Source organism: Haliotis cracherodii, unplaced genomic scaffold (assembly GCF_022045235.1).
Source record: "Haliotis cracherodii isolate W230 unplaced genomic scaffold, xgHalCrac1.p SCAF_22, whole genome shotgun sequence".
Lineage (NCBI taxonomy): Eukaryota > Metazoa > Mollusca > Gastropoda > Lepetellida > Haliotidae > Haliotis > Haliotis cracherodii.
The window spans coordinates 6,419,711-6,433,065 of NW_027266278.1; the positions used below are offsets into that span (position 1 = coordinate 6,419,711).

The following is a 13,355-nucleotide window of genomic DNA, read 5'->3' on the forward strand; positions in this document are numbered from 1 at the left end:
GGCTTAGCTGATAAGGTGACACATGGTCAGAGATACTACGCCAAGGTCAAGGCCATCAACCAAGTAGGAATGACGTCATCTAGCATCTCCAATGCCATCAACGTGGACACCACACCCCCATCGCCGGGCACTGTGGTGGAGTTGAAGTCTGTCTACATCATCAACGTCACCGACGAGATCATCACCGAGAAACTCAACACCTACAAGTGTGACACACAGGAAGGTAGTTGCCATCGTTGTGTAAATAACTTAGACTGTGGACATAATGCCCTCTACAGAGACTGTTTCTTACAGTTTATTTGTAGAAGTTTCTTGGATATGTGTTATGGCAAACGATCAGAAAGGACGCCCTTGTTGGTCAGGGTATGTCTGTCATTTTGACCGATAAACACGTTTCATGACATGGAACGATTATTGTTCAAGAAAACTTTGTGGCAGATTCATATAATTAAAAACTTTTCGTTTGGACAATTGAAATGGTTAAGATGGTTACATTTCACTCAATACTTCTTTCGCTTTCAATACGCTTTCTTTCCACCTCTTGGCCTTTTATGCTGAGTGTACATCCTACACTGTGTTACATTACTACATCCTTCACAACTGTATGTCCACAGACTGCCTGGCTATAGACGCAGTGTGCCAGGAGTCTCTGTCCACTGTCAACGTGGCCTGGCAGACCTTCGCTGATGACGAGACGGAGATTGTCAAGTACGTCATGATGACAGTCATTAAATTTGTTCTGAACCCGCAGTATTTCAGTAATGCAGGAAGAAAGCATAAAGTAACCTTATAGCCACTTTGCACAGATATATGTACATCTGAGCACTTCCTGTATAATCAGACTATATCAAAGTACAAGAGTAGCATCTTCTCCTCAATTTTACGTATATAGAGCTTTGTTGTGCTTCTCATTTCGACGTTTTGGCTTCTTCAGATACGAGATAGCTGTTGGCACTTCACCTGGAGGGGGACAGCTGAGGGGGTTCTTTGAGACTGATGACGTCACAAAGAGATACCTGTCAGTCACGGGCCTGATACTGAAGGGAGTGAGACAGGTGAGATAACTCTTGACCCTTGACTCTTGACAAAAGAAATATCCCTGAGTTGTATATGTAGTTTGTGTCATGCCCACAAGATGGGTAATGTGTTATTCTAGCCATCACTTCCATAATAAGCATCACAGGAGAAGCTAAGTTTGGATTTAATAGGAACACACATGGCATCCAATGATGAATTTCAAATTACAGATATTTGTGACAGTAAAAGCTACCAATGGAGCTGGCCTCAGCACAATATCCACGTCTAACGGTATCTACATGTCCTACCTCAGTCAGGGCTTGGAGACGCTCACTCATGTTGGAATCTGGGATGGCGACAGTCACGATGGAGACCTGTGAGTATTGTCTGTGAACACAGTGTGAAACGTCATGAATATCTGTCTCAAAGCATAATACCAACAACTCAAACCAAAAAAGTAGTGCCTTTTTTCTTTAATTTGTTATTGAACTTGTTTCTCTACAGTGGGACGTGTCGGGTAATATCGTCATCTTCATATGAAAAGATGCTTCAGTATCTAATTTGTAGTTGACCTTGTTTCTCTACAGTGATTTCCAGACAAGTCTGTCCCGAATGGGGGCCAAGTGGGACGTGTCAGGTGACCCGTGTCCAGTGGTCAAGTATGAGTGGGCAATACAAAGGGCTGACGGTCTGAGGGTCCAGGAGTACTTCAATACAGAAGGTGGGCGTTGTGACAGCAGCTGACAATGATCACATGTATTCTGTAAGGCCTTTGTAATGTTTATGTGGAGATGTATTTCCATTTGTCGTTAATGAAATTAGTTATAAGAACAAAATGAATTTAACTATATTCCACATCTGTAAAATATTGTGAAGATTCGACGACCAAGTAGTAAATTGAAAAGGCGCCTTAAGGATTTAGGTATTTGAGATGCTTCAGTTTGTATAAGCCGTCATATTCAAATCTAAAATATATTTGAATTGTTCAGCAGTAGTTTACTGTATCTCTGTTGTTTGTTGTGCTGAATCTCATCAATTGTTGTTCAATTCCAGGAAGAACTCATGGCGACAACGATCAGCTCAGCATGCAGAACATGGAACGCTACTACCAGTACCTACAGGTGACCAACGCCATGGACTACACCTACACCATCAGGTCGAACGGCATCACCATCGAGGATGACCCCCTGGTGCCTGGACAGGTCAATGATGGAGATGTCGTGGGATTTGACCTCGGGTTCCTCCGAACTAAAAGTAAAGTCAGCGCCAACTGGGACAAGTTTGGCAGCGATGGCAACGCTGACGACGTGTCAACTTGGATAAAAGCTGGTTAGATGATTTATTTGTCATATTCAATTGCCATGTACTCATACCGTCTCTCATGTAGGAACTCAAAGAAACTGCTAAGTAGAAAATGTAGAAACAAGAACAAAACATTTCAAATTATTTAATAAAAAGCTGTATGCCTAAAGACTGGAATCTAAAAAAAACAAAATATAAAATTGCTCGTGTGCTTTTTAAATACCTGACTTTTTCACCTTTATAGAGAACGTTATTGATGAGGACAAATATAAATCTTCCAACCAAGAAGTCGCTTTCTACGAGGTTGCTGTTGGAACTGACCGCCGTTTCCCCAAAACACGTGTCAACGTTGTAGCGTTTGTTAACGTTGGCCTCAACAAGACTGTGACCTTCTACGACCTTGACCTCACCCCAATCACGGCAATGTATTACTTCACTGTGCGAGCACACAGCCGCTCCGGGTCTAGGACTGACGTCACGTCCAATGGCTTCTCCGTTGGCTTTGATGGAGGAGTCTCTGGTGAGACCTTTACTCTTCCAGAATATATGTAGGAAAACACAGACATTGCACAGTAAATATAAGATTAGCATAGGGCTCTAATTATATATAATTGGCGTTTGAATATTTTCTACCATCACCAAGTTCTACACCCAAGACGGCTCCACGACGCTGTCTGTCAAATCCTGTTTAGGACATATACACTAATTACTTACACCAGGCACAATCTGACCATCTATGGGTTATCTGTCTCGAGTTTGTTGCTACTTTGTAAGTATAGTCGTGTGTGGTGAATGTATCGATCAGTGATCGTGAACACCACTTCCTGAACATATCTCATCGCCTTGTGTTTTAGCCGGTGTCATCGACATGAAGGAATTTGTCAACACTGACACCTACGTAGATGTAGCGTGGGACGGGTTCGAATCCAGGATTGGCATGATGATGTACTACGTGGGCCTGTCCAACAACACGGAGGCTGGCAACTATACATGTGGACAGTTTGTGAGTATAGATGGCATACAACTATAGACGTGGACAGTTGGTGAGTATAGATGGCAGACAACTATAGACGTGGACAGTTTGTGAGTATAGAGGGCAGACATTTGTAGATGTTGGCAGTTTGTGAGTATAGATGGCAGACAACTATAGTTGTGGACAGTTGGTGAGTATAGATGGCAGACAACTATAGATGTGGACAGTTTGTGAGTATAGATGGCTGGCAACTATAGATGTGGACAGTGTGTGAGTATAGATGGCAGACATCTATAGATGTGGGAAGTTTGTGAGTATACATGGCAGACAACTATAGATGAGGACAATATATGAGTATAGATGGCAGACAACTATAAATGTGGACAGTTTGTTGGTATAGATGCCAGACAACTATAAATGTGGACAGTTTGTGACTATATATGGCAGACATCTATAGATGTGGACAGTTTGTGAGTATAGATGGCAGACAACTATAAATGTGGACAGTTTGTGAGTATAGATGGCAGACATCTATAGATGTGGACAGTTCGTGGGTATAGATGGCAGACAACTATAAATGTGGACAGTTTGTGAGTATATATGGCAGACAACTATAGATGAGGACAGTTTAAGAGTATAAATGGCAGTCATCTATAGATGTGGACAGTCTGTGAGTATAGATGGCAGACAACTATAGATGTGGACAGTTTGTGAGTCTTGTTGACCCTCGCTAACCGGTACTTATGCATCTATCATCCAGTCGCTGTGGCCTTTGTAATTCCAGATTTAGCTAATGTTGGTGACATGTTTCAGACTGAAAGAGGCTCCATCACTGACGATGAACGAAAAGGTATTTTCAACATTGTGGACCTACAAAATGTCGGGAAGGACACATTCATGAAGTTTGAAAATCTGTCTCTGGAACAGAATGGAGTCTACTATGCATGGGTGGTCGGTAAGTTCAAGCAGAAAGTCAGAGACGTGGTGGTAAGCCGTTGTAGCTGCTAACGACGGAACACTGAGGTAATATAGCCAGATACACAGATGTGTGAAGGTCATGAATGATTGTTGTCAAAAGAAATAGCTTGACTACATTCACGTTTTGAGATGGGTTGATGCTTCAGATATATCTTCAGCTCACTTAGAGATTTATCATTTCTTCGTCTACATGAGCATATTTCATATTTCACTGAGAAACGGTGTGGGCGTTTTTTTTAATAATAACACCCCTGTGTGGTATCACTGCCCATAGGAACCTGTCTATGCTTCTTGGCGTGGATCTAGATTTAATTCTTTAATTAATCTCAGGGCTTATAAAGTGCATGTTATAAAATTCACATTTATATGGTGAAATGTGTAACATCGTTTTAAACAGTTGTATCATTCCTCATTCCTCATGTAGCTGATCATGTAGCTGGTGAATAGAGCGTCTGCCTGGAGAGTGAAAGCACAGCGGTTCGATCCTCTGGTCGCGTCATAATAAAAGACGTCACAAGATGGTACTTGTTATTTCCATGCCTGGCATTGGCATGAGTGGATAAAACAAGCACGGATCTGCTCCATCAGTATACTGTGTCTGAGTGGGATGTCAATCTAAAACTACGTCATTATCTTTCAGCACTATCAGGGGCAGTCGGGTAGCCTAGTGGTTAAAGCGTTCGCTCGTCACGCCGAAGACCCAGGTTCGATTCCCGACATGGGTTTAATGTGTGAAGCCCATTTCTGGTGTCCCCCGCTGTGATATTGCTGGAATATTGCTAAAAGCGGCGTAAAACCATACTCACTCACTCACTCAGCACTATAAAACCGGCATTAGTGCGGCCTAGTGCAAGCAGCCTCACACGGGTGTGCATGCCCATGGCTATATTAGTGCAGTGGTCCCCATTTCACACAAACAGCTCCGTCCCTACAAACAGCTACGTTTCATATTAGGAATGTGCTCCTTACTCCAGGTGCAGACAAGGCCGGAGAGTGCAACGTGACTAGTCGCATGTTCCATGTGGACGTCACACCTCCAGCCAAAGGCAGGATCAGAACAGGGCCCTATTATGACATGGTAGGTGACACGGCCAACTTAATAAATCCAACTCGCAGTTCCTTCCATGCTTCCTCATAATGAATACCAAAGAAATGATGAATCCTCCTTAATCATCTTGGGAACAACGGAAACATGTTGAGTTGAAGCGTAGTTGGAGACAAGCGGTTTACTAAAAGATCACCGTACCATTTCGGATTCAACCGGAATCATGCCTTAAATTGTCTTGAAAATTGCATTGATATAAAGCCTTTCGAGTAAACCTATCACCACTGAATTTATGATGCATTGTATGTTTAGTGACACACTTAACTCCTATATCAGGATGGCTTGGTGTTTTCAAATAAAACTTTCTGGTTGAGCAAATAAAGGCTGTCTAATTTTCATGTACAGAAGGATTTTATGACAGACAGTCGATGTAAACAACATTACTTTTTTATCTCCGTGAAACCTGATCACATATTGACATATTTAGGACACATGTATTGTAAATACATTGTTTTGTTTGCTTTTACAGTAATACTGGAATACTTTATCGTTTTTTGCATATCAAAAGAAAATTTGACGCTGAGTTTAGAAAAGTATTGATTATTTTGAACAGCAGAAGAAAGTTCATATGATCATACTTTGTTTCGTTATAAGAGTGACAATAAGAGTAACCCTTTCCACAATCATAAGATATCTCTGCTAAAACCAGATTCTTATGTACGCTCCCGAATATATTATAAGCATGTGTTTATAAATCACTATCAAACAGTGATGATACCAGGTGTTCACGAAAAGTTGCAGGTGTCCTGCCTTGGCATGAAACAATCATAGAAATAACAATGTGCTTATGTATGGGGATGACAATGTGTGGTTCCATTCGTTAGAAACTGAGTTACTCGGCGAGCCGTGAGAGTCTTCAGACCTACTGGACAGACTTCAGTGATGAAGACTCGGGGATCCGCTGCTACCACGCTGCCCTGCTGAATAGAGCCTCCTGTGACAAAGACTCGGCGGAAGAAACTGTCGTAGATTCCATAGAGATTGATGTCAACTACACGTCTTATAAATTCATGGGCATCACTATGCAGGTTAGTTTTTTAAGTCATACTAGGTCCAATGAAAACAAATAGTGTGTTGTATATCTGGATAATTTATATAATTTATAAGGCTACGGTTTCATGCTAAAGTTACAGGTTATAACTCTGTGGTTTCTCTTTACAAGGGCAACACTCCCTACTTTGTGCGTCTAGTGGCGGAGAACTTTGCTGGTCTCAAGTCGACATTAGACTCTCCACCAGTCCTGTATGACAACTCCCTCCCCTCCTCCGGCCTCGTCATCGATGGTCACGACTTCACTCACGACATCAGCTGGAGCGGCTCTGTCAGCACCGTTACAGGTAACCGATTTGTTATCGTTTGGTTTTCATGCATGGATGCAGATTCTTTGATACGGTAAATGGTACAAGGTTTTGATATACAAGGTTGAAGTAATAGATGATACGTACGTTACATTCAAACAAAGTGACAGTGTACACTGTGGCATATTTTCTTTAACTTATGGATAGGGTAACGAAATGATTGTTCTTTTTGGATTGTGTTCAAGGCAGTCAGAGGAAACTTATAGGTTGTTACACTTGATCTCATCCGGTTTTGCTTCCTTTATTTGCGTGGACTATTGTTTCTAAAAGCCATGAGGGTGAAGAGTGGGGTATTCATGTTAAACTGCGGCATGGTATCTCAGTGAGCTAGCACTATTAATCTGAATCAGTCCGGACTAGTACAAGCAGCCACACACATACACGTGCATGCACGTCGCTATATAAGTGCAATTATCTTGGACGCGACGTTAAATCCCATTTCACCTGACCTCACCATGATGTTTGAGCGTTTACATTGTGTGACCTGGCTGACTGCGCCATTTATTGTATCGGGACCAACCAATATATTGTCTTCTCCAGTATCGATAATTAACGAGCAACATCAACATAGTCGGGTTTATTGCTGACTGTGGTATAAAACATTCACTGATGCGATCTATGCACTACGATGTAGCGGACACATACTTGCTCCAACCGTTTGTCAAGTAAAGAGAAATACTTGGAACCTACTTCATTTTAAACACTTACTTTCTGCTGTCTGCAGGCACATTCCTACACCACCCTGTGCCCGACGTGTCTCCATGTCCTGTCAGACAGGTCAAATTTGATGACTCGGAGTGGAAGTACCTGGAGTCAGACCGGAACTACGACAGCAACAACCACAGCTTGACCTTGACCTACAGATCAGCCAACGTCCATCCCGAGTCCGGCAAAATGGACATCAAACTGTCCCGAGACACCAAGACTGACATCATGTTTTCTGGAACCTACTTGAGAGATGCTGACCTTGTGAATGGCGGGGAGTATAAGGTATTAAGATAAAAGATGTCACATACATCGTGTCACCTAGTCCACCCAAGTAACGTTTTCCTATCAATGCTAAAAGGCAAGAGTTACTGTGACTTTGTCAATGGCAGGGTGCTTAATATATAATGTCAATGCAAGAGAATAACCAGTCTTGATTATCCGCCGAAACAGATTCCATTATTATGAATAATGCTCCATGTAGTCGGGGTAAGATGACAGGCAAGCATCTAAATTACATGTGCAAAAACAGACCACTCGATCCAATTTTGTCGCCATATCGGGCATGGGCATAAATAGTTCTTGCAGCAAAGAATCCTAAATTCAGCTAAATCAGTTATTGGTGGTCAGGTATGATATAAGGATCACCTAATACATAGGCGTACAGATGGTCTGTATAATTAATACATGATGAGCAATAAAACGATGAACACACTTTTGTCTACTTGGATGTGCCCAAACACTCTTGTGATTTAAACTGTTTTGTACTTTATGTCTCACAAACTGCTACTTTGGACTGACTCTAACATTACAGAAGTTATCCTATCCTGCTATCTACATAGCAAGCTAAGATTCTAGCTACCGAGCGACCGCGCAAAGTTGAATTATTGGTTCAAATTTTCATATTAATTTCTAGGTATTGGATTTAATCCGTTTGATTCTGATGTAGGCTGCAAGATGTATCCTTTGTGATTTGGTCCTTACTTTACATCACTGTCGTAGCCCAACCTTAGCCTTGTATCGCTAAGATTACCACTGATGTCTCACCCACTGAATCTGTGTGCTTCAGCTATCTATCCGAGCTGCAGGAGGTGATGGTCAGGCGGTCACCAGTATCCTGTTCTGGGATGGCCCAGATGACTACATCCTTGACTTCGACTACACACCAAGACCGGACTGGACCAAGTCTGTCTGTGCCTGTTGCAGGATGGAACCTGTTAATGCAGTATGCAGCATTTCATTTTCATTGGCTGATTTTCTAAACAGTGAGGGGAAATTGGCGTCCCTTGACTTTACAATTACAGTCAAAGTATCAACACTAACGGGGCGGCAGGATCGCCCAGTAGTCAAAGCATTGGCTCAATATATCAAGGATCTTGTTTCGATTTTACACAAGGTACATATCTGAAACCTTTGGTCCTGGGTTCGAATCCCAGATTCTCCATGATTGTGTTTCTAGGTTTGTCGCCACCACACCTGTGCCTGTGGGCCTCACCAGGGTGTTAAATGGCAAAGACTTACGAACTTCAGACTTTCCTCCCACAACTAAATCACTCCCCAAGGCGAGTTAAACCAAACTTGGTTACCCATTATCTTCAAATAGCTGTTTCAATATTGTGTCTCTTCTTTCCTAGTCTTGTACGTGCAACTGTGATTCTTACCTACAAGCGGAGAGGTACTACAAGAACATCAGCAAGAGGTCTGTGGATGAGGATGACCCTGGCTACGAGGTGAAGAAGCTGACGGAGGAGGAAAAGAAGAAGCTTCAAGAGAAAGGATCCATCACTGGCAAGACTGATATCGGGAATCCTAAACTTAACCCCCAAAAGGCCTGTGGAGTACAATTGTTTGGAGGTTGGTGTATTTCCAATCTGAGATTGGTGTATTTCGCTTCTGTTTGCATGTACATTTTTGTAATGAGAAGATTTTTTTTGACGGTAGCCATGGGCCAGTAATATATAGGTGGTTCTCGTGACACATGACAGCTGGTAGGACGTTACGTAAAGATCACATGTGATACATGGTACAGGTATTGCCGGCATTAGCAGTACTGATGATATTCCTCCATAGGTGCAGCAGCCAAATTGGTGTCATGGTGTGGTTACGGTGACTACCTCAATGAACCTGAAGAAGCAGTGAAAGATCTTCAACAAGACCCCTCCATAGATTACCATCAGTACATTGTCAAGTTCACTACACAGAGAGACGAAGCAAGGGGATCAGAGGTGGGTCACTTTCATAGAAACTTGACACTATATTCAGGGGATAATCGCAGATGAAACGTTCACACGCATCTCTGTTCTTAGCTGTATTTACCTTACTGTTAACATTCCAACATGTTCAATGTAACTAAGGGGTGGTGGGGTAGGCTAATGGTTAAAGCGTTGGCTCGTGACGCCGAAGACCCGGGTTCGATTCCACATGGGTACGATGTGTTAGGCCCATTTCCCCGCCGTGAATTTGTTTGCATATTGCTAAAAGCGGCATACTCACTCACTCACTTACTCACTCACTCAATGTGACTAATGGTGAACTCTGTCAGAGAAATATATGCAGGCGACGTCAAATTTAGAATAGAGACTGGATAATATAACTTAACATCGCTTTGAACAGTATGTTAGCAGTTTGGCCGCGTATAAGCTCAGCATGCTGGAAATAACCAATGAAATCGAAACTAAAAGTTCGTTGAAAAATTCCGACGATATCATAAGCTTTTGGGGAAAACACACAAAAACTGTTATGATACTAGCAGACCTTGGCTTATTATTGGGACGAATCTGGGAATCGAAACAACTGCAAGTTGATCCAGATAGGGACGCCACTCTTTTATTGACTTTAGAAAAGGTAATGCAGGAAGAACTTCGGATATATCCATTTAAATGAAGTCTCAACAACGACAAGGTACGGGTGGCCCAGTCGTCTAAGGCGCCACGATTTGCTGTGCAGAGTTGCGTCCCTTGGGCACGCCAGAAACCTATGATTGTGGGTTCGAATACCGGTTCACCCCGATTATGTTTCTAGGTTTGTCAGCACCATACCCGTGCTCGTGGGTTTCACCGAGGTGGTAAACGTCTGAGATCTGCATCCCTTGGGGCTTTCCTCCCACATTAAGCTGACACGCCGCGATATAACTGGAAAACTGTTAAATGAGGCGTTGAACCCAACTCACTCACTCACTAACTCAACAACGACCTCAACTGATCTTATATGAAGATCTCACCCTGGGTGTGAAATTATTTAACGTCATCAAACAAGCATTAGAAGTGCATGGTATGCGTTTAAATTAACTGTTGTAGGTTACCTGGTGCATGGCAGTCTCCATGGACGGGGATCTGCAGACGGAGCAGTGTGGAATACCGCGTCTCTCTCCTGACACCAAACTCTTCCTGGGAGTCTGGAATCACAAGAACTATATTCCTGACACTAATCGAGATTCGGAAGGACACCTAAAAGTTTGGAGTGCTACGGCTTCATTTCGTGACCTGGTGATGCCAGCTGACAAGGAGAAGTTGTGTCGCTATGGCAACCCTTTCCAAGGAGGTAACAACGCCATTGTTCGGTATGAGGCAGGAATCGGGTCAGCTTCCGGTCTCTCTGATGTAGTTCTGTACCAGCAGGTGAGATGTGGCACATACTGACACAGATAGATAACAGCTTCATTCCTTTAGACCGTTTGACATATTACACGGACGAATAGCAATAACAACAATAATAATGTACACTTTTACAACATCCACACAGTATGCTTTGCACGCTTGTTGAAAGAGTCCCAGTCTAGGAACAGTTTGGGGGAAAGCCTGTCTACAAAAGGAACGTTTTCACATAGAAGATGCTACCTGTTTGAAGGATCTTTTTCCAAAAGCCGTTTCTGCCTGTGTTGTCGAGATGAGCATTTTGTCTTTGGATCGTAGCAAACGCATTGGTACCCTAGGAGGTTATAAGTTAGGCTTGAGCTTCATTGTTATAGCATTGGTACGTACGAGTAGCTTCAGACGTGGTGAAACATGCAAGTCGTTTTATAACTGGAGTGATGTACTTTCTAGTATTGGTTATTGTTCTGGCTAACATATTCTGTATCTGCTGTAAACGTTGAGGCTGGTATAGCAGTATCTGACGTTACCGATGAGGCCGTTACAATCTAGATTCCATTTCTACAATTTCAATTCTACAATTTCACTTCTATATTTTCACTGAGATAATTTCTTATTCTGACAATATTACGACTATGAGCAGAAGCTGTATTGCAGATATACTTGACCTGTCACATTTAGATGTTTATCAATAACATAAGATTTCTGAACTGACGTATGGTAACACAGACTCTCCGATAGAGGTGTATGTAGCTGGATCTGATTTACTGGTTACATAAAAATTGTTTTTCTCCAGAAACCATGAATTCAGTCTGTTCCCCATTTAATTTCTAAGAATGTGTTTCCAAATTGCGCAGTGGTGATGATAATTCATAATCAGTGTATCGTTGGTGCGCAGTGACATGCTGCTGGATGATTATGCCCAAAGGTTTGGAAAATAATGTAAAAGAACTGGTACGAGAAAAGATCCTTGTGGGGCACCATCATGTAAGTTGTTTCACAGAACGAACATTCGTATTGGTGATGCTCTGGCGTCTATCCGGTTATTTTCCATCCTGTTTAGTAGTTTTCTGTTATTTTTATTGTCCAAGGCTGCTGGTTGATCTATTAAAACGAGAGCAAATATTTTCTGTAGTTCGTAGTAAATATTTCGCCACCTTCAGAAGTGCTTTCTCTGTTCCATAACCTTGTTTAAAACCTGTTTTTCTCGAAAAGACAGTTTGTATCAAAATGTCTTGATGGGGTTGCTCCTACCTTTTCAAGCACTTTTGACAGGATTTTAAGACTGGATACCGGCCGATAGCTTTTCGGTTGATTTTTGTCGAGATTGAGGTAAAGATGTGTCTCCTTACTTGTTTAACAAGCTTGACGTCAGTCTGAAAAGCTATTAAGTATCTGAGCCACAATACAAGACTTAGCCCTTTGGATCTGTTTCACACACATGTGTGGATGTATTTCAAACTTGCTACATGTATATTGTTTTTCAGAGTTTTCAATAAAAATTAGAAATATCTGGTGAAACCTAATATTCCATATGATAATGAATACCCTGTACCCAGTCATATTTCAATTCGAATTTGGTCAACAGTGTCATCTTACTCTAACGTGTTCTATGTGTTGTATAACCTACCTGACACCCTGTGACGTTGCGTCATCTTACTCTAACGTGTCCTGTGTGTTGCTAGGTATATACTCCATGTATCCCCTGCCTGACACCCTGTGACATGTACACATGTGACGCAGCTTGTGACAGCTCATCAACAGACCAGGTCAAGATCACCCTCAACGACCTCAACCTTACAGAAACAACTGTCGTGGAGGGAGAAGTAGTCCCTGTATTGTACTACCTCACAGGTGAGAGAACAACAGTTGTAGAGGGAGAAGTAGTCCCTGTATTGTACTACCTCACAGGTGAGAGAACAACAGTTGTAGAGGGAGAAGTAGTCCCTGTATTGTACTACCTACCTCACAGGTGAGAGAACAACCGTTGTAGAGGGAGAAGTCGTCCCTGTATTGAACTACCTCACAGGTGAGAGAACAACAGTTGTAGAGGGAGAAGTCGTCCCTGTATTGAACTACCTCACAGGTGAGAGAACAACAGTTGTAGAGGGAGAAGTAGTCCCTGTATTGTACTAACTCACAGGTGAGAGAACAACAGTTGTGGAGGGAGAAGTACTCCCTCTGTTGTACTACCTCACAGGTGAGAGAACAACAGCTGTAGAGGGAGAAGTAGTCCCTGTATTGCACTACCTCACAGGTGAGAGAACAACCGTTGTGGAGGGAGAAGTCGTCCCGTTATTGTACTACCTACCTCACAGGTGAGAGAA

General features: G+C 42.4%; 1 protein-coding gene across 1 annotated transcript in view; it reads left to right on the forward strand.

Annotated features, from left to right (window-relative positions):
* LOC139471216 (uncharacterized) overlaps positions 1 to 13,355 on the forward strand; it is a 159,016-nt gene that overhangs the window by 120,316 nt on the left and 25,345 nt on the right. The window contains exons 107-124 of the mRNA XM_071253506.1: positions 2 to 223; positions 615 to 708; positions 935 to 1,055; positions 1,248 to 1,393; positions 1,605 to 1,738; positions 2,071 to 2,346; positions 2,564 to 2,839; positions 3,174 to 3,322; positions 4,106 to 4,247; positions 5,245 to 5,348; positions 6,200 to 6,403; positions 6,538 to 6,712; positions 7,458 to 7,723; positions 8,508 to 8,663; positions 9,073 to 9,292; positions 9,509 to 9,663; positions 10,735 to 11,055; positions 12,714 to 12,882. Coding sequence (XP_071109607.1) covers positions 2 to 223; positions 615 to 708; positions 935 to 1,055; positions 1,248 to 1,393; positions 1,605 to 1,738; positions 2,071 to 2,346; positions 2,564 to 2,839; positions 3,174 to 3,322; positions 4,106 to 4,247; positions 5,245 to 5,348; positions 6,200 to 6,403; positions 6,538 to 6,712; positions 7,458 to 7,723; positions 8,508 to 8,663; positions 9,073 to 9,292; positions 9,509 to 9,663; positions 10,735 to 11,055; positions 12,714 to 12,882 — 3,330 coding nt within the window. The remainder of the gene's footprint in view (position 1; positions 224 to 614; positions 709 to 934; positions 1,056 to 1,247; positions 1,394 to 1,604; positions 1,739 to 2,070; positions 2,347 to 2,563; positions 2,840 to 3,173; positions 3,323 to 4,105; positions 4,248 to 5,244; positions 5,349 to 6,199; positions 6,404 to 6,537; positions 6,713 to 7,457; positions 7,724 to 8,507; positions 8,664 to 9,072; positions 9,293 to 9,508; positions 9,664 to 10,734; positions 11,056 to 12,713; positions 12,883 to 13,355) is intronic.